The following is a 27,777-nucleotide window of genomic DNA, read 5'->3' on the forward strand; positions in this document are numbered from 1 at the left end:
TTGTTTGCCACTTTCCTAGCCAGTTCCCAACAAGCAAAAAGCTGTAAGGGAAGCCAAGTTTCCTTAATGACTGGATGGTTCATGTAATCACTGCCGTGATCTGCTTAACAACGATGGCGAAAAGGTTTTGAAACTGGATGCGACTCACTTAACAACTGCCTGGCTTAGCAATGGAAATTTTCATCCCAGTTGCAGTCATAAATCGAGGAGTATCTGTATGATGCAAGGCCGTATATGTATACAAAAATTAGTGTATCAGAGACCAAGAATGGCACATTGAACAGGGAATGTGGATTGAATGATTGCAGTTACTGCAACCCATGGTGGGAAGCTAAAGTTGATGTGGTACGTTGTGTGTTAAAGAGAGAAATATAGAGACTTTTTATGACTTTTTATGCGAGGGAAAAAATGTCTGTTGAAAGAAACAAAACGAAAACGCCTTTTAAAACATGCCCACTTAGCTGTACTGTATGGAAGCAAGAGCGGGTATATCAGGAGAGCTATAAAAGCAATGCATGCAAATCGGGTGCTCAAGGGTGTGCAGTAAAACGAGATTTTTTCATAAAAGGCAAATATGGTGCTTTACTGTGAGATACCTTTCAAGGAAAAAAGTTCGCTAAGCAGTTGCATTATCTCTAACTAAACGTTGCCCGAAGAACAGCAATAAAAAAAATTGCACAAGCAGCTTTCAAAAATTCTGCCTCCAGTGCCAGGGTGGGGCTATATTAATAGCCAACAGTGAACTTCACTCAGGATCTCCGTGGCGTACAGATAGTCCTTGACTTGCAACCACAATTGTGCCTAAAATTTCTGTGGCTAAGCGAGACATTTGTTAAGTGAGTCTTGCCCCATTTTACGACCTTTCTTGCCACAGTTGTTAAGGGAAACACTGCTGTGGTTGAGTTAGTAACACGGTTGTTAAATGAGTCTGGCTTCCCTACTGACTTTGCTTGTCCCAAAAGAGGATTGCATGACCCCGGGACAGTGAAACCGTCATAAATAAGAGCCAGTCACCAAGCATCTGAATTTTGATCACATGACAATGGGGAAGCTGCAACTTTCCGCCCTTTCATCAGTGTGAAAAACGGTAATAAGTCACCTTTTTCAGTGCTTTTGTAACTTTGAATGGTAACTAAATGAATGATTGTAAGTCAAGGATTCTCTGTATCTCAAGGACTATGTGGATTAAAAACCATCTGACAGCCTCAGTTGGTGGATGTTCTCTCTTTAAATATGGATGGAAACTAATCAAGGAGAGAAGCAACCTAGAACTAAGGAGAAATTTCCTAACAGAACAATTAACCAGTGGAACAGCCTGCCTCCAGAAGTTGTGAATGCTCCAACAGTGGAAGTTTTTAAGAAGAGACTGGACAAATATTTGTCTGAAATGGTGTAGGGTTTCCTGCCTGAGCCGTGGGTTGGACTAGAAGATCTCCAAAGTCCCTTCCATCATCGTCGTCATCATCATCATCATCATTATTATTATTATTATTATTATTATTATTATTATTATTATTATTATTATTATTATTTATTATTATTATTTGTCACACAGTCAGCCAGATGTTCAGACTGGATTTGGCATTTTTGTCTACCTGTCAAGTCCTTACCAAAATGTGGATGTTTGATTCAATGGTATTACAGATATCGTTGCAGGATGGAAGCAGTTCCTAGTAAGGCCGCCTTTTGCAATTGACTAATGGCAGATTTGTCAATGCCATTGGTGTTCCAGTTGTTTTGGGATTGCACCCAAGGTACCTATTACTATTGGTACTACTTTGCTTGCCTTTGCCACAGTCGTTCTATTTCTATTTGTAGGTCTTTGTATTTTGTTATCTTCTCTAGTTCTTTCTCTTCTCTTCTGCTGTCTCCAGGCAATCCACATCCACTATCCAGATTATTATTATTGTTATTATTAATGCCCAGATCAATCCTGCAAAGGGTTGTCTTGCTTTCCAGTCTCCTGATCCTCTTTGATGCCCAGCAGATACAGGGAGCTCTGAGTCTAAAACAAATATTTTTCTTATTTTTAAAAAGCCAGCAAGATACACAGAGACCATGGTCCTTTTTGGCAACATCACTGTTTTGTCCCATAGTGAGATAACAATAGCTTTAGACAGTTTTCATTCTTGATCCCCTGCAAGTTTGAAAGTGGTTGCAGATACTTTTAGCTGATGCTTGCATTGCCAAAGGAGGATCTTGAAAATCAGCCCAAATAATAATGAAACAAGTGAGAGAAATATACTATGTGAACAGCCATTGCTTGTACAAGTACGGTACTGTGATAAGGTGACTTGTAACGTAAACAGGAATTTATTTTCTTTTGTGGATTCAATTGAAGTGGATAAGGAATTTTCTAGCATAAACCCCACCATTTGTGATTTAGATCCATGCCCTTCACAGTTCTTTGGATATTCGGAAGATGGGAAGGGGAAGGGGATATTTATTTATTTATTTGCATCCTGCCTTTATTATTTTTACAAGTAATTGAAGGTGGTGAACATATCCAACACATCTTCCTCTTCCTGTTTCTTCCACAAAAACAACCCTGTGAGGTGGGCAGAGCTGAGAGAGAGAGAATAGACTAGAATAGATCTGGAAGGGACCTTGGAGGTCTTCTAGTCCAGCCCCCTGCTCAAGCAGGAGAACGTATACCATCTCACACAAGCGTCTGTCCAGTCTCTTCTTAAAAACCTCCAGTGATGGAACGCCCACGATTTCTGTTCCACTGGTTAATTGTCCTCACTGTCAGGAACCTTCTCCTTAATTCCAGGTTGCTTCTCTCTTTGGTCAGGTTCCAACCATTGTTTCTTGTCCTGCCCTCTGGAGAATAATGTGACCCCCTCTTCTTTGCGGAAGCCTCTCAAATACCGGAATACTGCTATCATGTCACCCCTATTTCTTCTTTTCTTTAGACTAGCCCAGGGGTAGGCAACCTTGGCTCTTTTATGACTCGTGGACTTCAACTCCCAGAATTCCTGAGCCACCATGGCTCAGCTTGGAAACCTCTCCCTTTCCCCTCAGCATGGCTGGCTCTGGAATTCTGGGAGTTGAAGTCCACAAGTCATAAAAGAGCCTAGGCTGCTTTATGACTCGTGGACTTCAACTCCCAGAATTCCTGAGCCAGCATGGCTCAGCTTGGAAACCTCTCCCTTTCCCCTCAGCATGGCTGGCTCAGGAATTCTGGGAGTTGAAGTCCATGAGTCATAAAAGAGCCAAGGTTGCCTACCCCTGGACTAGCCAAACCCAAGTCCCACAGCCGTTCTTTGTATGTTTTAGCCTCCAGGTCTTGGATCATCTTAGTTGCTCTTCTCTCAACTTTTAGAACTCAGTCTCCCTCTTTCTAGCCTGGTGTCTTAACCATTACACCAAACTGGCTCTCCTCAATGCCTCTTTGGTGGACATGTTGGTTCCTTTGTAGGAGTCATTGCGCACTATTCTTTTAATTCACCTAGTTTGGATATCTGTCTGCCTGCTTCCAACCGCCCCCTTTTAGGAAACTATGTTGGGAGATGGTGGGAATTCAGTTACAGAATGTCATAGAAGAGATTAGCTAAGTCCTTTCAAACACACTTTTAAAATCAGGTCTAGGACAATTTGCCAGAGCCATCTCATCTCGGCCAACTCGCCACAATTGACTGGCCTTGGGCAATTTGCTACAGCCAACCTGCCGTGGGACAATTCGCCATGGCCAACACGTCGGGGGGTGGGGGAGGGCAACTTGCTGTGCAACAAAAGCGACATAATTTTGAAGAAATGGTGAAATAGAATCATTAGGAAAAGAATGCAAAAGGAGGGAGGAAATGAAATGCGAACGACAAAAATGAAAATATTTTTTTTTCATAGTTTTAAATTAAATTGGGCAAGTTGTCCCACCGTGAATTGGCTGCCAGTTGTCCCGTGGTGAATTGGCCGTGGCGAATTGTCCCTTTCCGTTCAATGTCAGCATTCGGTCTGGGCATGGAACAGAAATAGTATTCCTGATTTTTGTGGATGACTTTTGTGGGAAACTGGTGGAAGGAGCACACCCCTCTTGGTTTTACTTCATTTCTCCATGCTGTTCAATACCCTTAATTATAACATCTTTCTGGGCCGTTGCAAGGATTAGAGGCACTGTTTTCAATAGCCCCATTCTTTCCGAAGCAAGAGGTGTCCATCATTTTAGGGGGAGGGGAATCAGACTGGGGAATTCTTCCTTGTGGGTATTTTTTCCCCCCAGTCTTAGTTCACACTTTCTCTTTAACATCCACATGAAACCCCTGGGATTGATTTGGTTCAGGGTGAGGCATCATCAGTTCCCTAACGACACTTTAAAATGATAGAATTATAGAATTGGAAAGGAGGATGAAGAATATATAGAATATATAGAGTTGAAGTCCTCAAGTCTTAAAGTTGCCAAGGTCGAACACCCCTGATTTAAACAAAATTTAGGTGAGTATAACTTATACCAATTATTTTGGGCCTTGTTTTTGGGGGCATGGAGAAAATAGTTCTTGACCACACTCCTTTATGTACTTGAACATGGCTGTCCTGTCTCCTTGCCTTTTCTTTCCTTCAGAATCCCAAGTTTCTTCAACTTGCACTGTAGTCCCAAACTTTATTGTCTTCCTCTGCGGCCTCTTTAATCGGTCAATATTCTTCTGAAAAAGCAGCGCCCCATGTAAGGTACGATTTTACCTGTGCCAAATACAGGTAGTGCTCAACCTAGGACCATAGTTGAGCCCAAAATTTATATTGCTAAGTGAGAAATGTATTAAGCGAGTTTTGCCCCATTTTACGACTTTTCATGCCACATTTGTTAAGCGAATCACTGCCGTTATCCCAAAGATGCTTTTTCACAAAGCAACTGGACTTCCTTGTTTTTCTTTGAAGATGTTTCGCTTCTCATCCAAGAAGCTTCTTCAGCTCTGATTGGATGGTAGGGGAACGGAAGGATTTATTCTCCTTGCAGACAGCTGTCCATTCGCATTGTTTTAGCGAGTTGTTAAAGCTACCTGGAGGCTTATCTGTCTCTTCAGGGTCATCTGAGTAGTGCAAAGGGGTATGGAGCCTTCTTGGAACTGCTGAAAGAACTGTGTTGTAGACTGGAGATAGTTGGTGTTGTATTCCCCCCCACCACTGTTGAGAGAGGGCTGTTCAGTTTTGACACAGATGGCCTCTTTGACCCCTCTTTCAAAATTGAACAGCCCTCTCTCAATGGGGGGGGGAATCCGACATCATTTCCCCATTGACTGTGCTTGTCAGAAAGTCCCAAAAGGGGATCACAATGATCCTGGAACGCTACAACCATCATAAATGTGAGTCAGTTGTCAAGCATCTGAATGTAAATCATGTGTCATGTGTCTTGTTCCTCCCAGTTCAGTCTTCCAAGTGTTTCCCAAACCTCTCAGTCTTGTGTCATCATAACATTTTATTAAACAGCTCATTAATTCCATCATCTAGATCAGTAATTACAAATCTCTGCCCACAAGACCCATCTCTGCATAAAACCACAGGTTGCTGATGTTCAGCTTGACCTAGGATCATAAGTGATGACACTCTGAATTCAGTAGTGTTCTGATACTGTAATTGTAATTTCGTTTTCCTTTGGGGAGGTGTTCGTTTATTACTTCAAATATTAAATATTATAGTTACTTGATGGTTACCAATCACTTTCAACTGAGGGCTAACATACACCTCTAAATAGTACAATTAGATAAGGCAATAATGTAGATAGTTCTTGACTTACAACCATAATTGGACCTGAAATTACAGTTGTAATTCATGCTGGTCATTAAGCAGGTCACTATGTGATCATGCCTGATTTTATGACCTTTTTTGCAGCAGTCTTTAAAGGATCAGTGCAGTCATTAAATGAATATTGTGGTTGTTAAAGGAATGTAGCCGTTGTTAAGTAAATCCGTTGTCTGCAATGGTTGTTTTGTGTCAGAAACCAGAAATTAACACCAGATTCTAGCAAAAGAGTTGTGAATTGTGGTAACCACAGGATGCTATAAACAGCTGTGAATGTGGGCTGGTTGCTGAGCATCCAAAATTTGATCATGTGTCCTCAAGGGGTGTATGTGTGTGGGTTAGTGTGTGTGTGTGTGGGTTAGTGTGTGTGTGTGATGGAACTTTGAATCCAGGTTGTAAGTATCCCGGTGAGGACTGTTGTAACTTCAGGCCCTCATTATGTGACCGATCATAAGTCAGGGACTACCTGTAGCAGGAAAGTCTGAATCAAACTTGAAAAGAGTGTTTCAAGGAAGTATTTTAAGAAATATGACTGTTTATTAGCACTTAATGAAATTTTGGCTTTTTTTTTGTAGATCAGGGAGCGTAACAACACACTGGTCAGAAATTGTTGAATTTGTGAAGCAGTTAACAGAAAGATTTGTGAGGTAAGTTATCAGATGAGTTGTTGTTGTTAGCTGCGAAGTCGTGTCCGACCCATTGCGACCCTATGGACAACGTTCCTCCAGGCCTTCCTGTCCTCTACCATCTTCTGGAATCCATTTAAGCTCACGCCTACTGCTTCAGTGACTCCATCCAGCCACCTCATTCTCTGTCGAATGAGTTAGAAAGAACTATATTTCCTTTTTTTCTGGTAACTATTTTGTCTAATTTCCTGTTTTCCCTGGAGACTATGAATAGTTTCATAGATTGCAAATGAGTTTGAAACTAGGCCTGGCTTGTTCTTAACAACATAAGAATGTATGTTTTGCTGGTCAATGTATGTTTTGTTGGTCAAGTTGAAAAAAAAGTTGGGAGCCTGTTTAGATCAGATTTCCAACACTTACTAAGAATATCTCTAGAAATGTCCAGTAAGAGTGGAATTTGAGCCTGCATTATAGGATATCAAATACAATTCTGACCAAAATGACTGCCACTGAGCAAAAAAAATAATAAATAAATTGGAGGACAGGAAGAGGTTAAAAATATATTAAGATTAAAAAAAATACTATTTATCAGAATGTAAAAATGAGTTGTTTTAAATCAGTCCTGTGGCAAAAAAAGGAGAACAAAAACAGGAAATAGATTTTGGGTTGCTTAGTTTTCCTTCCCACTTTTCCTTCTCTTTTTCACTATACAATTATACTTTTTCAGGAAAGCAGCTGTTGGACACCAAGCATTTATTGTTTTCTATAGTTTTCTGACGTCTTCCCAAGGCTGTTACACAAATGTATGCAACATCTGCCTTATTATGGCAGCATGATTTTGATCTTTTGTGCTACTCAGACAAAAAATTGATTATTTTTAAAAGTATAGACTACAGTTAAGTCTAGTTAAAAACGGGATCCTTTGAGTCCTGGAAGCAATTGCATAGACATTACTGCACTTAATTGTTTCCTATGGAAAAATACAGTACAGTTAGGCGATTGTGTTTGACCAGCTAGTGTAAAATCATGTGGAATAGGAATCTTAATTGCAGCGCATCCATCTTCATAGGGCAGAAAACAAGGCCTCTATAGAATAAGGAAAGAAATTTGATTGGATTCTCTTTCCTGGGATAATGTAAGTTAATAAAAAGAGTAATTGGTAGAGGCCATGGGATCTGGAATTTCAGTTACTGGCAGTAGACATGTTTGTTCCTTCCAAAAATGATCTGATTGCCCATTCCTAAGCCTTTTGGTCACTCTTGATTTCGACAAGAACTCCACCCTTTCATTTCTAAACTGACTGGAACAAAAACGAATTTGTGGAATCATTGGTTGAATAATTCTTAACAGCTTTTAGAGGCTGTTTTCGTTGTCCCTCCACTCCTGTTCTTCCTTTAAGGGAAAAGCAGACTGTTCCATGGTTGACAAATGCTGTTCCGTGCAGCATATGGTGAAAATTCTGAGCAGGTTTCATTATGAGAATTAGATCACTCCAGTACGAGTTGTACATCTGTTCTCCATTTTTTTTTTCTGGGCCTGATCGACCAAGGCCTGAAGTTACAACATAACACACGTTTGATTTCTTTTTAAGAGCTTCAAACCTGGGGTGAGGATATTTAAAAAACAATGGGAACGTATGCTTATGAATTTCTCCCAGAATGGAATTCCTTGATGGTGGGATTAAAAAAAATAAACATACAAAAGGGTTAAAAAAAAAGTATTCGGCAACGATGTGGTCTATCTTTAGACAAAGAAAACTCTACTGAGGAAAATGCTTGAGATGGCTCAGATTAAATAATAACCAGCAGACACAAAACAGCCCACTTTGTGTGATAATAGTCTCTGCTTCATATTTCATGACAACTTGTGAGACAGATGCTTGATGTGGTCTTTCTGGACCTTCCTGGGCTGTAACATGACCTTACACCCTCATGTAAATTGTAGGACGTATGCATTGTACAAAGGCAGCTCTGAGGTGATCCTTCACAATTTCTAGGAAAAATATATCTCTGCCGAATGGATTTATTTGTGTTTTACACAAGGAGAAACAACATAGAGGTTGTGGACGACTTAACAACCATAACTGAGACCAGAATTTCTGTTGTTAAGCAAGGTGGTTGTTAAATGAGTCCTCCTCAAGTCCCACAATCTTTACAGCCGTGATTTGCTTAACAACCTTGTTTGCCATGGTTGTTAAGTGGATCACTGAGGTTGTTAAGGGAATCTGGCTTCCCACTGACTTTGCTTGTGGGAAGCTGGCTGGGAAGGTCACAAATGGTGATCACATGACCCCACGGTGCTGCAACTGTCACAAATACATGTTGGTTGCCAAGGGACTGAATTTTGACTGTGTAATTGGAGGGATTACACAGCAGGGGGTTGGACTAGAAGACCTCGAAGGTCCCTTCCAACTCTTATTCTATTCTATTCTATTCTATTCTATTCTATTCTATTCTATTCTATTCTATTCTATTCTATTCTATTCTATTCTATTCTATTCTATTCTATTCTATTCTATTCTATTCTATTCTATTCTATTCCATTCCATTCCATTCCATTCCATTCCATTCCATTCCATTCCTTTGGGATGCTGCAGCATTTGTAATTGTGAGGACCAGTTGTAAATCACTTTTTTGAGTGCTGTTGTAACTTCAAATGGTCACTAAATGAATGGCTTTATGATGAATAGGATTTCAAGAGATCAAAGATCAGCACTGGTGAGGCCACACTTGTAATACTGTGTCCAGTTCTGGTCACTATGATACACAAAGATGTTGAGATCCTTGAAAGAATACAGAGAATAATAACAAAAATGATAAGGGGACTGGAGGCTAAACCCATATGATGAATGATAATGAAAAGAAGAACTAGATAGAGGTGATATGATAAACCTCTTCCAGTACTTCAGGGGCTGTTACAGAGAAAAGTTAACATTTTTCTCCAAAGCATCTGAGGGCAGGACAAGAAGTAATGAGTGGAAGATCATTAAAAAGAGATCCAATCTAGAATTAAGCAGAAATTTCCTGACAGTGAGAACAATTAATCAGTGGAATGGCTTGCCTCAGGAAGTTGTGGTTGTTTCATTTCTGGAGGTTTTCAAGAAGAGATTGGACCACCATTTGTCTGAAATGGTATAGGGCAGGGGTAGGCAACCTCGGCTCTTTTATGACTCGTGGACTTCAACTCCCAGAATTCCTGAGTCAGCTGACTCAGGAATTCTGGGGAGTTGAAGTCCACGAGTCATAAAAGAGCCGAGGTTGCCTACCCCTGCTATAGGGTCTCCTGCTTGATTAGGGAATTGGACTAGAAGGCCTCCAAAATCCCTTCCAACTGTATGTTCTAATATCCCCCCAGGTTTTAGAATCATAGACAACTTTGTTTTGGACATTGTTATAAGGATTGGAGCTTGTTCAGTTTGGCCTTTGAGTGGAAAACACTTTCATTCCAGTTTTTGGTCTCAAATGTGCACATTATACCTCATCATTTCCTACCAATGGACAGCAGTCACAAAAGCAATTTTAGTCCTTTGATTGGTCCCATAATTGCTTCTATGGGCCAAAACTGAATAGACACAAACACAATGGTCTAAACCAGACATATCAAACTCGCAACATCATGCGATGTCACGCGACGTATCGGAACTTTTTCCCATTGCCGGCAATGGAATGGGCGCGGTTTCTCTGTGACGCTCCAGCCCGCGGGCCGGCAGTTTGACACCCCTGGTCTAAACTCTTAAAACTCTTAAAACAGCAGCTTGATTATTAAGAACTGGTTTGTTTGATCCAGAATGTGAATTGAGCAAAATCAAGCAGATCCAATATAAGAGAATATCTGTAATTGAGGACTTAACTGTGCAGCTTTTGTGTTCTCTGAGCTGGTTACTTACAGACATTTCACTACCCAACTAGGCAACATCATCAGTTGAATAATGAAATGTCAGCAGGCAAATGACCAAGCTTAGAGAATAGCACCAAATCTAGCCCTATTTATTCTGTTTTCAGGATAAAGCTCTTAGGTGAAATATATAATTGCCAACCAACATATTATGTGCTGGATATCAGATAGTTCTCTGTGTGTACAGCTGTCATTGAGGTCAAATTAAAGAATCCTTGAAATGTTCTGGCTTATATGGCTGAGGTTTATGATTTTCTTTCTTATCTTTAAAAGCCCACGGATGAGAATATCCTTCATAGTGTTTTCCATGCAAGCAACTGTGATTCTGCCGTTAACAGAAGATAGGTAAGTAAATGTCGGCATTGCCAGTTTTTAGATACTTTTTTAAAAAACCAACAGAACTGCAAACATTTCCAGCAATTAAAATTACCGTATACAATTGTAATAATTGGGTAAGTAGCATTAGGTCTGATTCAGACCCTCTTGGTGATTATCTGTTTTCCTGACACACGCATGGTCATGTTGAATTGCTATTTTGAATATCTCCTTAAGGGCATTTAAAGTCAGTTGCAAATCCTCTGGCTCAGAATCATATCTAGGTAGCCCTCTAGATCAGGGGTCTTCAAACCTGGCCCTTTTATGACTTGTGGACTTCAACTCCCAGAATTCCTCAGCCAGACACGCTGACTGAGGAATTCTGGGAGTTGAAGTCCACAAGTTATAAAAGGGCCAAGTTTGAAGGCCCCTGCTCTAGATGCTGAGTCACGTAGAAGATGCTAATGTATTAATTGGGAGAGAGCCACGTGCCTTCTCAAATTTGACATCAAGAATGAAGGACTTGGCGCGATGAGCATTAAGTACGGTTTGGAAGGAAGACAACCAGCATGATAACTGTGAGGGATAAAAATGTGCCTTTGCTGAAAGACAGAGGTGTTAGATGCTTCTGCATATGTTCCACTGAGATGTTCTATTTTGTGACTGTGAAGCAGCCTCCAAGTTGCCATCAACGGATTGTCTTCCTCTGCTTTTGTCTTGAATTTCACAAACCTTCCAGATTTCACTCGGTTATTTTAAGGTAGCCAACTCTTCAGGAGTTGTGTGTTTGCTTTTGCTGTAGCAAACCATCACCTTATTCAACTGTGCAAATATCTGCTTTTATTGTTAAATATGTTTTGATGTGTACACAATTACTTCCAGCGAGGAAGAAAGGATTCAGAATTGAGAGGGGTATTTGGGGGGGGGGGGGCGAAAAGCTTCATGTTCAGGAAAGAATAAAAAAAATGGGCATCCGCTGCGGAGGGTGAAGAAACATACCCGGTGACATCATGATACAAACTCTGTACTGCATGCCCTTGTGTTCAGTGTGAAGACATTGCAACACACGTTTCATCATTTTTATTTTTGCCATTGCAGTTTCTATTTTTGCCTTTGCAACATGAAAGAAATAGTATATTTTATTTTACGATGTTCTGCTAAACTTGTATGTTTCCATCACTTGCAGTATAATGTATCTTTTCCTCTAGACCAGGGGTCTTCAAACGGCCCTTTTATGACTTGTGGACTTCAACTCCCAGAATTCCTCAGCCAGGCTTACTGGGCCCTTTTATGACTTGTGGACTTAAAAGGGCCCAGTAAGCCTGGCTGAGGAATTCTGGGAGTTGAAGTCCACAAGTCATAAAAGGGCCCAGTAAGCCTGGCTGAGGAATTCTGGGAGTTGAAGTCCACAAGTCATAAAAGGACCCAGTAAGCCTGGCTGAGGAATTCTGGGAGTTGAAGTCCACAAGTCATAAAAGGGCAAAGTAAGCCTGGCTGAGGAATTCTGGGAGTTGAAGTCCACAAGTCATAAAAGGGCCCAGTAAGCCTGGCTGAGGAATTCTGGGAGTTGAAGTCCACAAATCATAAAAGGGCCCAGTAAGCCTGGCTGAGGAATTCTGGGAGTTGAAGTCCACAAGTCATAAAAGGGCCCAGTAAGCCTGACTGAGGAATTCTGGGAGTTGAAGTCCATGAGTCATAAAAGGGCCCAGTAAGCCTGGCTGAGGAATTCTGGGAGTTGAGGTCCACGAGTCATAAAAGGGCCCAGTAAGCCTGGCTGAGGAATTCTGGGAGTTGAAGTCCACGAGTCATAAAAGGGCCCAGTAAGCCTGGCTGAGGAATTCTGGGAGTTGAAGTCCATGAGTCATAAAAGGGCCCAGTAAGCCTGGCTGAGGAATTCTGGGAGTTGAGGTCCACGAGTCATAAAAGGGCCCAGTAAGCCTGGCTGAGGAATTCTGGAAGTCCACGAGTCATAAAAGGGCCAAGTTTGAAGACCCCTGCTGAGAGTTTATCAGAGATGTTCTTCAGTTCTGAAGAAGCTTCTTGGATGAGAAGTGAAATGTTTTCTAAGAAAAAAACCCAAGAAAGTCCAGTTGGTTTTTTTGGGGAAAAAAGATAAAGCATTTTTGGGACTTCCTCCTATTTTCCCCCCAACAAGAACCCTGTGAAGTGGGTTGAATTGAGAGAAAATGACTGGCCCAAAGTCACCCAGTTGACTTTCATAATTAAGGCAGGACTTGAACTCATAGTCTCCTGCTTTCTAATCTTGTAGTATCTCAAGATATTACATCAAAGTTGAATCAAGTCATCGCCAAGTTCTTTAAGTATATTAAGGTGCAATCAATGTGTCTTGGGAGATTTTAGTTCATTTAAAGTAAGGAGCTATTTTCTAGAATATTTTCACTTTTCTCTTTTCCTCTGCGAGTTTTAATCCGACCCCTTTGTCTGGTTTTACCCGATTCCCCAATGAAACACATTTCCACTTGTTGGAGAAGATTTAGAGCAAAGTGGGAGTTGACTTTTTCTCTGTTAGTATCTTAATATTCTGTGTTTATTGAGCTTCTGGCATATTGATTTTCTCTCTTCCTTTTTTATGAACGTATTGAAATAGGTTCTTCTCATTAACATTCGACCTCTCACCCCATATCATTCTCAGCTTTAGCTTTCTTGCCAATCTTCAGTTCTGATCTAAAGTTGGTTTTGATCTACCTGTACGTTTTTGTGACCTCTCATTTTCCCCCCCACACTTGTTTCTTCTTTAAAAGGACCGTTCCTGCTGAAGTAGAATCCAAATGCCTTCAGAAAAATATATATCCTTCCTCATTAGTCTTTTTCGATTCAGAGAATCTTAGCAATCACGATACAAATCTGTGCTTGTATCTCAAACTAAGAAAAGTCATAACAGAAGTAACCAATGTGGAACTTCACCGTTCAAAACATAGTGAATGTTCACGATCAGCTTAGAGCAGGGGTCGGCAACCTCGGCTCTTTTATGACTCGTGGACTTCAACTCCCAGAATTCCTGAGCCAGCTATGCTGGCTCAGGAATTCTGGGAGTTGAAGTCCACGAGTCATAAAAGAGCCGAGGTTGCCGACCCCTGGCTTAGAGGTTCAGTCTGGGAGGAACCATCTTGGAGTTAAGAGAACTGAATAGAACACAGCAGGAAGGAGTGTCTCTGGGTTGCCTACCACCTCAGAAAATATGGGTGTTGCAAAATTGAGCTTTATTGATTGTTTAAAGCAGGGGTATCAAACTCAATTTCATTGAGGGCCACATCAGCATTGTGGTTACCCTCGGGGCCGGGTGGGTATGGCCAGGGTGGGCGTGGCCTACTGGGTGGGTGTGGCTAGAGTGCGTATGGCCTACTGGGTGGGCGTGGCCAGCTCTACATCGTTCGCATCAAGGGTGCCTATGGGGGCCTGGGCAGGAGTGGGACAGATCTGAGGGTCTCTAGCAGGAGGAGGGTCTCTGGACCAGGGCCAAGGCAGTGGGGGCCATTCCCTCACTGTTTCCAGGATGGCTTCGCCGGCCGCATGAAACCACTTCGTGCGCCGGATCTGGCCCCCGGGCCTTGTGTTTGACATGTCTGGTTTAAAGTATGATAAGCAACTCTTTCTTCTTTTCTTTCACTCAAGCAGCAGCCTCCATTGCTGGTCCTCCACCTTCTTCACCACTACCACCATCAACCCCTCTCCCTCTCCTCCTCCTCCTCTTCCTCTCCATCTTCCTCCTCCTCCTCCTCCTCCTCTTCTTCCTCCTCTCTTTCCCTCCCTCCTCCTCTTCTAGAATATTCCAACCCAGATGGTAATGTCCTCTTTTTTTTCTGTGGAAGCCACTGTGTTTTCTTTTTGTAATCGTTGGGCTCCACAGCTGAAATAGGGCTGCAGGTGTCAAAAAGTGCTGGGAGGTCTTGGTTCCGTGCTGGATAAATACTGATTGTACAAGAGCTATTTTTTGCATTGCAAAATCTGGTTTGGGGGGAAAAAAAGAAAAAAGAAAAAGAAAGCAACCCTGGAACTTGATTTGTCATTTGTTTCTTGGCAGCAGAACTGCCGGAGCCTGCGGACAGTCTGCCAGACATCCCCTGGCAACCAGAGAGCGTCTGCTTTGTAATCTGCATTCGTACATAATCAGTTTCAGGTTGTTTTCAATAGACGCCGAGTGTAAAATATTTTGGATTAAACAGATTGCACTGACTTTATGTAACTTGTTCAGCTGCCATCTATAGCGCACAGCATGTCTTCGGTGGCAACCAGAACTGGTAGTACAGATTTAAATGGATTGTGTAAGGGGTTTCCCCCCCCTCCCCTCTTAGTCTACTTTTTCAGCTGTGGGTGAGAGGGATGAAATGGAGAGTGATTCGGAAATTCGAAGTTCGCAGATTTCTCTATATCTTATTTATATGTCACATTTCTATGCCGCTTACAACAACGTAAACATAACAATATATATAAAACATTGAAATGATAAACATTAGCATTATAGTGCACACAGATAGCTGAAGGAAGGAATTGTAGGAGAAGAGCAGGCAGAATTGAGGCCGGAGTTAAGCATGTCATAAGCTTGCTGGAGAAGACTCCTGTGAGTCCCTTGGACTGCAAGGTGATCAAACCGGTCAGTCCTAGAGGAGATCAACCCCGACTGCTCTTTAGAAGGGCCAGATCCTGAAGTTGAAACTCAAATACTTTGGTCACCTAATGAGAAGGAAGGACTCACTGGAGAAGAGCCTAATGCTGGGGAAGATTGAGGGCAAGAGAAGAAGGGGCCGACAGAGAATGAGGTGCTGGATGGAGTCACTGAAGCAGTAGGCGTGAGCTTAAATGGACTCCAAAAGATGGTAGAGGACAGGAAGGCCTGGAGGAACGTTGTCCATGGGGTCGCGATGGGTCAGACACAACTTTGCAACTAACAACAACAACAAAGCTTAGAATCCTTGCGTTGCCACAAAGGGTCCAAGTCCGACCCCTCTGGCATTTTGTTGACCCTTACCTGCTGCCAATTTAGTGCCGAACTTTAATTGACTAGATACTTGTGTATAAGCTTGAGCAATAAATCTTCTGACCTGGAATTTAACATGTCCCAATTATTCGTACCTGACACTTATAGGCCAGATTCACCATGGACAACAAATTTGTTTAGGTGTAGCCGTAGAAAGAAAGACTTTTAGGATTCTGGAGTGAATACTTTTGACTAGAAGAAAACTGTATTTACAAAGCTTTTGTCTCCAATGATTTGTTCAAGCTACTAGGAGCTGAGTTAACTCCAGTAATTTTGGTGTCTTTAATAAACTTTTTTCATGATTTTCCCCTTATTTTTAGGCAAAAAATTCAGAGAGGCATTGAAGATTTACAAAACGTTAAGCCGGGAGGTGAAACGTATATGCACGAAGGACTAGAAAAAGTAAGTTCCTTGCATTTTCTGCAATTGGAGATGCAGTGTAGTTCATTGCTGTTGGAGAACTTTCAACTTTTTAAATCATTTTTTGGCATTTTTAAAAAAAATTGGTAGTATTTCTAACCTGCTTCACTCCAAAAGAATTCTGGGCAGCATACAGGATGATGATGATTCTGCTCTGAAAAGTTCTTTTACAAATAATACAAATACACACATGGATAAACACACAAAGAACTGTGACTCATAGAGCAGAAAAACAGAGTTGATAGGTACCTTGGAGATCTTCTAGTCCAAACCAATGCTCAAGTAGGAAACCCTATATCGTTTCAGACAAATGGCTGTCTTAATATTTTTTAAAAAACATCGAGTGTTGGAGCACCCACAACTTCTGGAGGCAGGTTGTTCCACAGATTGTTCTCACTGTCAGGAAATTTCTTCTTAGTTCTAGATCGCTTTTCTCCTTGATTAGTTTCCATCCATTGCTTCTTGTTCTGCCTTCAGGTGGTTTGTAGTATACGTTGACCCCCTCTTCTTTGTGGCAGCCCCTCAGATAGTGGGGACACTATCATGTCACCCCTCATCCTTCTTTTCATTAAACTAGACAAATCCAATTCCTGCAACCATTCTTCATATGTTTTAGCCTTCGGTCTCCTAATCCTCTTTGTTGCTCTTCTCTGCACTCTTTCTAGAGTCTCAACATCTTTTTATATGGTGGTGGCCAAAACTGGATTTAAGAGCTAAGCAGATTGTTTCAGGATCTAGAAATGGAAGATAAAATTATGACGTAATGCCTTTGGGAGGAGACATCTTCTACCAGGGCACCTAACTAAGAAGAAACTAAAATGATCACTCTATGAATTGAAGAAAGATTTCATTGCTGACTACAGTAAAAGCAAAAGCTTTCCCTAAATGGATTGTGGTGTTAGTGATGGGAGTGAAAACCACTTTATTAACAGGATTCAGTCCAATATTGTAATGGACTGTGAAAATAACTCCAAGGAACAGGAGGAAGAACCACAACCAAGCCTTTGGTTAGAAAAAAGAGATTTGAGTCCCTGGCAGAAATGTAATTTGAGAACTGTCCCTGGTTCTCACAAAGATACTGTACAGTGAAGAAGGGGGAAAGCACACTCTGTTATTGTAATAATCCTATAATAAAAGTAATACAAGTTGTCCTTGACTTACAACCATTTGTTTGGTGACAGTTCAAAGTTGCACTGAAAAAAGTGACTTATAACCATTTCTCACACAACTTTTGTAGCATCCCTGCTGTCACATGATCAAACTTTGGACGCTCGGCAACTGGCGTGTACTTAATGACGGTTGCAGTGTCCCAGGGTCATGTGATCCCCTTTTGCAACCTTCTGACAAGCGAAGTCAGTGTTGCTAAGTGAGATAGTAGTTAAGTGAGTGTTGCCTCATGTCACAACCTTTCTTACCACATTTGTTAAATGAACCACTGCTGTGATTAATCTAGTAACACAGTTGTTAAGTGAATCTGGCTTCCCCATTGACTTTGCTTGTCAGAAAGTCACCAGAGATGATCACATGACCTCGGGATGCTGCAACCATCATAAATATGAGTCAGTTGTCAAGCATCTTGAATTTTGATGATGTCACAATAGCTGTAAGTGTGAAAAAAAATCATGTCACTTTTTTCAGTGCCATTGTAACTTCAAACCATCACTAAACAAACTGTTGTAAGTTGAGAACTTCCTGTATATCAGGGGTCCCCAACCCCTGGTCTGTGGACTGGTACTGGACCGCGGCATGCCAGCAACCGGTCCACACAAACAAGCAAAGCCCCATCTGTGGGATACAGGCAGCACACAAAACCACGCACCCTCCGGTCCACGGAAAAACCTGTCTTCATGGAACCGGTCCCTGGTGCCCAAAAGGTTGGGGACCTCTGCTGTATATCATTCACACTGACATTAAACATAAAAATTTGGGTGCCACTTGATCAACTCTTATCTCATTATGATTCACCATTTTTATGCTCCATTTCTTGCTCGTCTCCACTTCCAAATGCAATTGTAAGAGCACAAATTCTTTTCTTTTTCCAGGCAAATGATCAGATTGCAAAAGCAAAAGGGTCCAGTAGTGTAATCATTGCCTTGACAGATGGAAAGTTGGAAGGCTTGATTCCACTGTATGCAGAAAAAGAGGTGAGGGTTGAAGTGCAACGGCGGTTCCTGTTGAGTTCAACATTTGCATATATATGTTATTTTTTTGGCAAATGTAGACATATTCATCTCTCCCCCCCCCATTCTCTCTACTACAGGCAAAAAATGCCAGGTCCATGGGAGCCAGAGTTTATTGCGTTGGAGTCCTCAATTTTAATCAAGAACAGGTAGGGACCCCTGCCTTGGAAATTTGAGAGTCTGCATATCAAAATGAAAAAAAAAATCTGGCAAAGGTGCTTTCTTATTTGAGAAATTTCCTTGGACGAAGAAACCCAAACTCATTGGTAGCCTCACATTGCAATGAACAAGGACGTGCATTCAATTTCACAACTACTATGATTGTTGGCCGAGCAGGGTCAAAAATAGCCAGAGAAATGATTGAAGCCTGGGAAATGGGCCCCTTGACAGTCAATAGGAGTGCTAAATTATCACCAGCCTATCAGATACCTAGGAGCCAAGGGTGCAGTGGCCCAAGGAAACAACAATCAACAATGTAGTAGGCAGCTATTAACATCCTAATTAACCACTAAAAGCTACATACAATCAGGAATTATACAAATTATACAAATACAATGGAGAGAGAGAGAAAGAAAGAGAGAGGGAGGGAGGGAAGGAGGTTTTCTGATGATGGGCTCCAATATAATACTGAGCAGCTTTGAAAAATAAACATTTGGTCCCAGTGACCGATTCAGACCCGCAACTAGCCTATCCCTCTGTTATACATTCAGTGTAATGTGTAGTTTGACCCTTAGCCTGAAGCTCCTGTTTCTGCTAAATTGGATCATTCAAGAGTGTTCTGTTTGGTTGGCTGCTCTTTGGTGCTTTGGATAATAATGGCTGGTGGGAAACAATGATAACATAATGATTAGTATGGTTTTAAGGGAAAAGAATCAGCGGAGTCAGTGAAAACCATACTCCATGTGAAACTGCTCCTTGTGTTTCTTTGGTGACCTTTCGTAACGGAATCTTCCTTGAAGTTGTGTCAAGTTTGTTTTGCAGCGGGAATAAGAAAAGTTATGACTAGCAAAGACGCTTTTGTCTATATACCTGTGGTTCTCTCTAAGCCATTCATTTCCTTGCTCTAAATCATTGCTAAATCTTGTGCATGCATGTCTAGACGTGTCTGTTTGTGTGGCAGCACAAACCTCGGTTGTATTTGTGCTTCTTTCCCTAGCTTGAAAGCATTGCGGATTCAAAGGATCAGGTCTTCCCAGTAAGAGAAGGGTTTCAAGCTCTCCGAGGGATAATTAATTCTGTGAGTATTTGAAAAAGTGCATCTTGTTTAATTTGCAAAGCTTGTTTATTATTATTTTTTTAAAAGACATTTCTGCCGCTATTTCATTTTTATGGTAATGATTGATTCCCTGGGCTTTCTTAGCTTCCGTGCTATGTTGTGGAATGGGCTGATTTTGAACAAACTAAAATGGCTTAGTTGCATAATCAAGCATCTGCAGCAGTGGTGGCAAACCTTTTTGAGACTGAGTACCCAAACTGCAACCCGAAACCCACTTATGCATCGCTGGGTGCCGGGGTTGTGGCCACTTGAGTGGGAGATGCTCCAGCGACCCAATCCAGGCATCGGAGGCCTGCAAAATCACCCGGGGGTGGGGGAGGGAGCAAAATCGCTCTGCAGCCCTAGATCTGGACTGCAGAAGCGTTTTGCAGGCCTCCGATGCACAGATCGGGCCTCTGGAGCATCATAAAATGATCGGCTGGGGGGGCGTGCGAAATCACTCCGGAGGCTTACCTGGACTCATGCTGCAGCTGCCTCCACCATCCAGCCCAGATCCGCCCAGCTCTTGCAACTGCTCCCTGACTCTCAGTGCAGAGAGAAAGAGAGCAAGAGTGCAGGAGCACATGGAGAGGGGGCGGGGCAACCTGGCCCCGCCTCCCTCTTGGGTGATGGCACGCGTGCCCACAGGGAGGGCTCCGCGTGCCACCTGTTGCATGCGTGCTATAGGTTCACCACCCCTGATCTAGAGACTTCCTCAGTCAGGAACAGGAAACTGGCTGTCGGGACCCACCCCAATCCATTTCTTAGGGAAAAAAAAACTCTTGGAGTCAGTTCTAGTCCAAAAGGAATTTTTACTAGGACATGTTTGGTTGTGGAAATACAAGACAGGACCTGGTATTGTTTTACAGATTGAAACTTTATAAAGAGTTCTCGGTTCAACCCCCCCTTACCTCAACCCCATTTGGTCAGCCCCCCATTATTTACTTCGTGTCATCCCTTTTGTGGGAAAAAGGGAACTTCGGATCTTTACGGTTATTGCCTTCTTCCTTTACAGATTCAAATGGAGACATAGGCCAGATGCCTTCTTCCCTAACCCTCCCCTTTGTTCCCCCAGTTCAAAAGGTTTCTCTTGGTCTTTGAAATAACCTAAGGCAGGCTGAATCCACATCCCTCCTTCCTCGGGAGATGGCAGAATCCGGGGGGGGGGGGAGATAATGTTTTAAACATACATTTATGAATGTGATATAAATGGATTCTGACACTGGCTTTTCAAGGGTTCCTGAGTGACCGCTCCCGAAATTCCTTACCGTGGGCCATGATTGTTAGATCTTCTGGCAGTCACCGTTCAGTGTAACCTGCTTACAAGGTTGAACTTCATTCAGCCAGAACTGTTATGGCTGGTTGCGTATCCCATGTGATAATAACAGGTAGTCCTTGACTTACAAGCACACTTGAGCCCGAAAATTAATGTTGCTAAGCGAAACATTTGTTAAGTGAGTTTTGCCCCATTTTATGACCTTTCTTGCCACAGTGGTTAAGTGAATCGCTGCATTTGTTAAGTTAGTGACATGGTTGTTAAGCGAATCTGGATTCCCCCAGTGATTTTGCCTGTCAGAAGGTCGCAAGAGGGGATCACATGGCCCCAGGACACTGCATCCATCATAAATGTGAGTCTGAATTTTGATCACGTGACCATGGGAATGCTGCAACAGTCGTGTGAAAATGATCATTTTTTCACACAACCTTGCAGCATCCCCATGGTCACATGATCAAAATTTGGATCTTTGTCAACTGGCTCATGTCTATGACGGTTGCAGTGTCCCAGGGGTCATGTGATCACCTTTTGCGACCCTCTGACAAAGCAAAGACAGTGGGGAAGCCAGATTCACTTTACAACCGTGTTACTAACTTAACGAGTGCACTGATTCACTTAACAGCTGCATTAAGAAAATTGTTAAAAAAAGAGCAAAACTCACTTAACAGCTGTCTCGCTTAACAACATAAATTTTGGGCTCAGTTACGGCCGTAAGTTGAGGACTACCTGTATTTCTGAACAGTTGGTAAAAAAGAAGATGGGAAAGATGGATAAATCCAAGGATTTTTGTTGTCCAAGTCACGGGACGGGTGGAAAGATTTCTCAGTATTGCTCTTTATGCAAGTTGTATAGAACATGGCTGCTTCCTTCTGGTCCATTATCTGGATCCCATGTGATGGATCTCGTCAAGTGCAAAAGGATCAGCAGCAGAGGTTAAGTTGCAGTTCAAAAGATTTATTGCTGAAGCTTGTACACAGGAATCTAGTCGACCAAAGTTCAATGTTGAATTGGTGCCAGATTGGACTTCGACTGTTTGTGGCAATGTAACGATGCCAAGCTGATGTCTCACTTCACTCCATCCCCTAGCTCTGTCTGCTCTTCTCCTACAGATCTCCATTCAGAGAAAGGGAGTTAGGATAGATTCATATTTTTGAGCGAGTTAGTATGAGAAGATATAAGACCCTGTGCATGGTATTTTCCTTGGATAGCTTCACATGTTTCTATTATAGGGAATTTATTTCGGAATGTAAATATACTGGCAGGGTTTGATTCCTAAAAAAGACTTCTTAAATCAGGCCCCACTGGCTTGCTTAATGGTTTCGGTATAGAACAGATGAATTGCCTCTTTAAATTGCACTTTTGACTTGGAAGAACTGCATTGACTGAGTTCCTTTCCTTGGAGAAAATCGCAGTGTGAAAGATTTTTGGAACTGTTTTTAACTGCAAGTTTATTTCTGTACTAAAATAAATGCACAACTCTCCATTAAGGAAAGATATTGGCTCCAAGAAATGTAAATGCATTAAATTTCAATGAGAATTTTGGGGAAATATTTGCTAATGAATTTGCTTTCTGTTGCTCAGTGTGGATGAAAGGGATCCAGTCAAATTGGTCTGGGTGTTTATATCTGCCAGTTCAGCTACTACATGAAAACATGCTTTTACACCAATTGTGAGTCCGGAATTGCTGCTACGCAGGTAGTCCTTGACTTACAACCTTTTGTTTAGTGTCCATTTGAAGTTTTTACATTACTGAAAAAAGTGACCACTTTTCACATTCAAGACCATTGCAGCATCCCCATGGTCACATGATCAAAATTTGGACGCTTGGCAACTGGTTCCTATTTTTGACCATTTTGCAGTGTTCCGGGGCCATGTGACCACCTTTTGCGAACTTCTGACAAGCAAAGTCAACAGAGAAGCCAGATTCACTTAACAACTGCAATGATTCACTTAACAACTGTGGCAAGGAAATCATAAGATGGGGCAAAACTCAACAACTGTCTTGTTCAGCAATGAAATTTTGAGCGCAGTTGTAGTTGTAAGTCAAGGACCACCTGAAATTTTAGTTGTCATTGTTAGTGATTATATTTTGGAGCAAGGAGTGGTTAATAATCATAATCTTAATCATAATCATAATCATCACAATCATAATCATTGTAATTGCAGTTGCAATCACAATCATGATCATAATCATAATCTTAAGTATGTGAGTGCAGCAAAATTGTGCAAACTGATTACAAAGACATGATCGAGTTGCTAAACTAATCCACTGGGCATTGTGTAAAAAATACGACTTGCCTGTGTCCAAAAAGTCGTGGGAACATAGGGTGGAAAAAGTTGTCAAGAATGAGAAGGTGAAGATCTTGTGGGACTTCTGAATACAGATAGATAGTCATTTGGAACACAACACGCCAGATATCACAGTCGTAGAGAACCGAAGCGTACAGTTGATTGATATCGCTGTACCAGGAGATGCCAGAGTCAAAGAAAAAGAACTGGGAAAAATTATGAAATACCGCAACCTGGCCATCAAAACTGTGCAATTATGGATGAAACGTGTAACAGTGATACCCATTGTCATTGGGCCACTGGGAACTATGTCCAAAAACTTTGCAAAATACATCAAGAAATTGCAGCTTCCTGCAATAACTCCAGCAAAGCTACAAAAAACTGCGCTACTCGGAACATCTTACATTTTAAGGAGGTACCTGGTTGATACCTAGGATGCTGGCAGGAACCCGTGTCAACCATTAGAGCCAACATTCAATTTGAATGTTCAGCTGACTGAACATCAGTCAAAAAATTCCTTTAAGAATTAAAATTTGGTAACAATTTTGGAGTAGTTATAGCCCGCCCTTCAGGGTTTTCAGGGTCCTATGTGAAGCCCTGTGACGGCAAATTATACAGATTTTGTACAGTACTGTACATCACTAGAGGAAGATGGGCAGTTTCTAAATATGATAAATAAATAAATAAAATAAAAGTTAAGTGAAAATTGTTGTACTTTAATATGGGGCCTTGTATCTAGGAAAAGGAATGCCACTTTTGTGGCACTGTGAAAAATGGGCCAAACTAATATCTTGTAGAATTATTTTTGATTTTTTTTGTTAATTGAAAAACAATTCTGTCAATATGTTTATTATCAGAGCAGAATTTGATTATTCTGAATAGCGAAGCTTTACCTGGACAAATACAGCAGGGTAGAACACAGATATGTAATATTCCGCTGCAGTTAAATTGCAACTAACCTTTAAGCAGCTTTTCTGTTACTGTTAATGTCTCCCAACTTTACAAAACTTTAACACGAATGTAGAGCTGTCAAAATAAATACAAGTGGAAAGTTGAATGGCTTGCGAAAAGAATGTTGAAGTACTGCTAGAATATCTGGGCCATAAAAATGTGCCCGATCACTAGATATAACCTTTTTATTATTTTTTTGTCTGTGTGTGCATGTGATTGTACCTTTAAGGGCTTTTTTTTTGTAACCGTTCTGAATGTTGTAATAGGCAATATGACTCTCAGCTGTAACTGGGTGGTGAAAGAGAAAGAATCGCAGAAACTCTTTGTCCCCCCCCCCGCCCGTGTGTAGGAAAAAGTAAACTAAATTATGCAACGTGTACATCGTACGAACATGGTAAAGTAACTCTAATATGGTATGCATAGGCTTGACAGCTTTAACGTATTAAGGAAATCCTGGCTGCATCCCTACCTGTGGCATGGTTTTAACTGCTGTGCACCATTGGTCTTTCCGTGGCAGCTCTTGCACCCTCCCCCTCCAAATCTTAAGTGCTACTCAAAAGGTTTGCACCGCACAAAACAGTTCTGCCCTTGCTTTGATTCTGTTGCAGATATGATTGCAAAACATTTCACTCTTTTCTGCAGCCCATTACACAAACTTTTGTGAGATTTGCCTAAAAAGAAGCAGCCCTCCACATTGTGTCTCTACAACAATCGGCTTGCAGTTAACCACTGAAACGTAAGGTGTTGTCGGTTGTCAGTTTTTAGCTTGATTCCTGTGTGGTTTGCAGCACCTCAGCACTCAGTTCTCTGTGGTTACCTCCGGCTACCTCAGCCTTCCCCTGAGCAAGCCAGCATCCTTCCGTTGTGTGGACTTGAGCTGCCAGAATTCTTAGCAATGATGTTGGCTGAAGATTTCTGGGTGTTATGCGGCACTGTGTCCTCGCCCATCATCCCCTCAGTCGTTTGGTATGCCTGTGAATATTTGAGAGACGCAAGCCTTTTTTTTTCCCTGTGTCAATCTAATGACCACCAACGGATTAATGTCAGGCTCCAAAAAAAGCCCTCCCACAAAGACAAGTTGTGATTTTTCCAACAGTAATGACTTCTTTATCGTTCCTCACCCATAGACAGAAACTTGCCGAACTAAAGCAAACTGCCACCCCCATAAAGTACAGAGAGGAGCAACAAAGATGATTAGGGGACTGGAGGCTAAAGCATATAAGGAACGGCTGCTGGAATTGGGTATGTCTAGTTCAGGGGTAGGCCACCTTGGCTCTTTTATGACTCGTGGACTTCAACTCCCAGAATTCCTGAGCCAGCCATGCTGAGGGGAAAGGGAGAGGTTTCCAAGCTGAGCCATGTTGGCTCAGGAATTCTGGGAGTTGAAGTCCATGAGTCATAAAAGAGCCCAGGTTGCCTACCCCTGGTCTAGTTTAATGAAGAGAAGGACGAGGGATGACATGATAGCAGTGTTCCAATATCTCAGGGACTGCCCCAAAGAAGAAAGAGTCAAGCGATTCTCCAAAGCGCCCGAAGGCAGGACAAGAAGCAACGGATGGAAACTGACCAAGGAGAAAAGCAACCTAGAACTAAGGAGAAACTTCCTGACAGTCAGAACAATTAACCGGTGGAACAACCTGCCTCCAGAAGCTGTGAATGCTCCAACACTGGAAGTTTTTAAGAAGAGACTGGACAGCCATTTGTCTGAAATGGTATAGGTTTCCTGCCTGAGCAGGGGGTTGGACTAGATAACCTCCAAGGTCCCTTCCAACTTTATTGTTGTTGTTATTATTATTATGAAGCATATACTCTGGGAACTGTTAGGGAGGAGCTGTCCTCACCCTCTTTCTCTCACGTGAACAATCTGAACTGAGTTCTCTCTTGCTCCTCTGGAATGCACCCCCTTCTCCTGAGAGCCCAGACCATATTCCCTCGCAATTAGGCCCGCTGTCTCCACATTTCCCAACCAGCATGACCATTGGGAATTACAAATAGTCTTCAACTTACCGTCATTGGTTTAACGACCGTTCAATCTTACAGCGGCATTGAAAAAAGTGACTTGCGATTGTGTTCACACTTACAACTTTAGCAACATCCCCGTGGTCACGTGATCAAAATTAGGATGTTTGGCAACTGACTCTTATTTACAACGGTTGCAATGTCCTGATCCCCTTTTGTGACATTCTGACAAGCAAAGTCGACGGGGAAGCCAGATTCACTTAACAACCGTGTTGCTAGCTTCAGTGATTCGCTTAACAACGGTGGCAAGTGAGGTCGTAAAAAGAGCCGTGGTGGTGCAGTGGTTAGAATGCAGCATTGCAGGCTGATTCTGCTGACAGCCGATTGCCAGCAGTTTGGCAATTTTATTCTGACCGGCTTAAGGTTGACTCAGCCTTCCATCCTTCCAAGGTCGGTAAAATGAGGACCCAGATTTTTTTTTGGGGGGGTCAAGAGGCTGACTCTGTAAACCGCCTAGAGAGGGCTGTAAAGCACCGTGGAGCGGTATATAAGTCTAGGTGCTATTGCTAAAAAGGGGCAAAATTCACTTAACATCTGTCTCACTTAGCAAAGGAAACGTTGGGCTCAGTTGCGGTCGTACGTTGAGGACTGCCTGTACTATTAAGCCGTGGTGGCTTAGTGGTTAGAATGCAGCATTGCAGGCTAACTCTGCATTCCACTGTCAGGAGTTCGATCCTGACCGGCTCAAGGTTGACTCAGCCTTCCATCCTTCCGAGGTCGGTAAAAGAAGGACCCCGATTGTTGGGGGTTAAGAGGCTGACACTGTAAAACCGCTGAGAGAGGGCTGTAAAAGCACCGTGAAGCAGTAAGTAAGTCTAAGTGCTATTTGTTATCGCTGTTGATATTGTTTTCTTAATTATATTTATATACCATCGGTCCTTCCAAAGTGTGGCAGTGCCAGCACATCTTGAAGACACAAGATGGAGTAGAGAGCCGACCGATTGCGACTAAGAGCCTACATTAGGTCTTATCTCGCTGCGATAAGGGAGGCGAGGTCTAACCACTTCGCCACCCTTATCGCGTCCGCAGATAATCGCCCGGCCGCCCTGTTTAGGGTGACTCGCTCCCTCCTAAATCAGGAGGTGAGGGAGGATCCCTTGCAGGGTCGTGCCGAGGAGTTTAACCAACATGTCGGACAAAATCGCTCGGATTCGGACCGGTCTGGACTCTGACTGGGCAGAGTCTGACGATCAGGACACGGGCGGTCTTGTCGATATCACCTGGGAGGAGTTTGATTCTGTGACTCCGGAGGAAGTGGACAGGATCATGGGGAGGCTGAGCACCACCACATGTTTATTGGACCCGTGCCCTTCCTGGCTGGTCTATGCAGCCCGGGAGAGGACACGCAGCTGGTTCCAGGCAGTTATATCGGCTTCTCTGAGTGAGGGTAGCTTCCCCGCCGTCTTGAAAGAGGCGGTGGTGAGGCCTCTCCTCAAGAGGCCTGCCTTGGACCCAGCTGTATTGAACAACTTTCGTCCTGTCTCCAACCTTCGCTTTCTTGCGAAGGTTGTTGAGAGTGTGGTGGCGCATCAGCTCCCTCTGGTCCTGGATGAAGCGGATTATCTAGACCCGTACCAATCGGGTTTCAGGCCCGGGCACAGCACGGAGACGGCATTGGTCGCGCTGGTGAATGATCTCTGGAGGGCTCGGGACAGGGGATATTCCTCTGTTCTAGTCCTATTAGACCTCTCGGCGGCTTTCGATACCATCGACCATGGTATCTTGCTGCGGCGTCTCAGGGGACTGGGAGTGGGAGGCACAGTCTTACAGTGGTTCTCCTCCTATCTCCAGGGACGTTCGCAGTCGGTGTTGGCAGGAGGGCA

General features: G+C 42.6%; 1 protein-coding gene across 1 annotated transcript in view; it reads left to right on the plus strand.

Annotated features, from left to right (window-relative positions):
* ANTXR2 (ANTXR cell adhesion molecule 2) overlaps positions 1–27,777 on the plus strand; it is a 148,713-nt gene that overhangs the window by 2,895 nt on the left and 118,041 nt on the right. Inside the window, exons 2-7 of the mRNA XM_083367172.1 lie at positions 6,309–6,380; positions 10,527–10,598; positions 15,885–15,966; positions 18,027–18,128; positions 18,245–18,313; positions 19,321–19,401. Coding sequence (XP_083223298.1) covers positions 6,309–6,380; positions 10,527–10,598; positions 15,885–15,966; positions 18,027–18,128; positions 18,245–18,313; positions 19,321–19,401 — 478 coding nt within the window. The remainder of the gene's footprint in view (positions 1–6,308; positions 6,381–10,526; positions 10,599–15,884; positions 15,967–18,026; positions 18,129–18,244; positions 18,314–19,320; positions 19,402–27,777) is intronic.

The sequence above is a fragment of the Vipera ursinii genome (genome assembly GCF_947247035.1).
Source record: "Vipera ursinii genome assembly, chromosome: 7".
NCBI lineage: Eukaryota > Metazoa > Chordata > Lepidosauria > Squamata > Viperidae > Vipera > Vipera ursinii.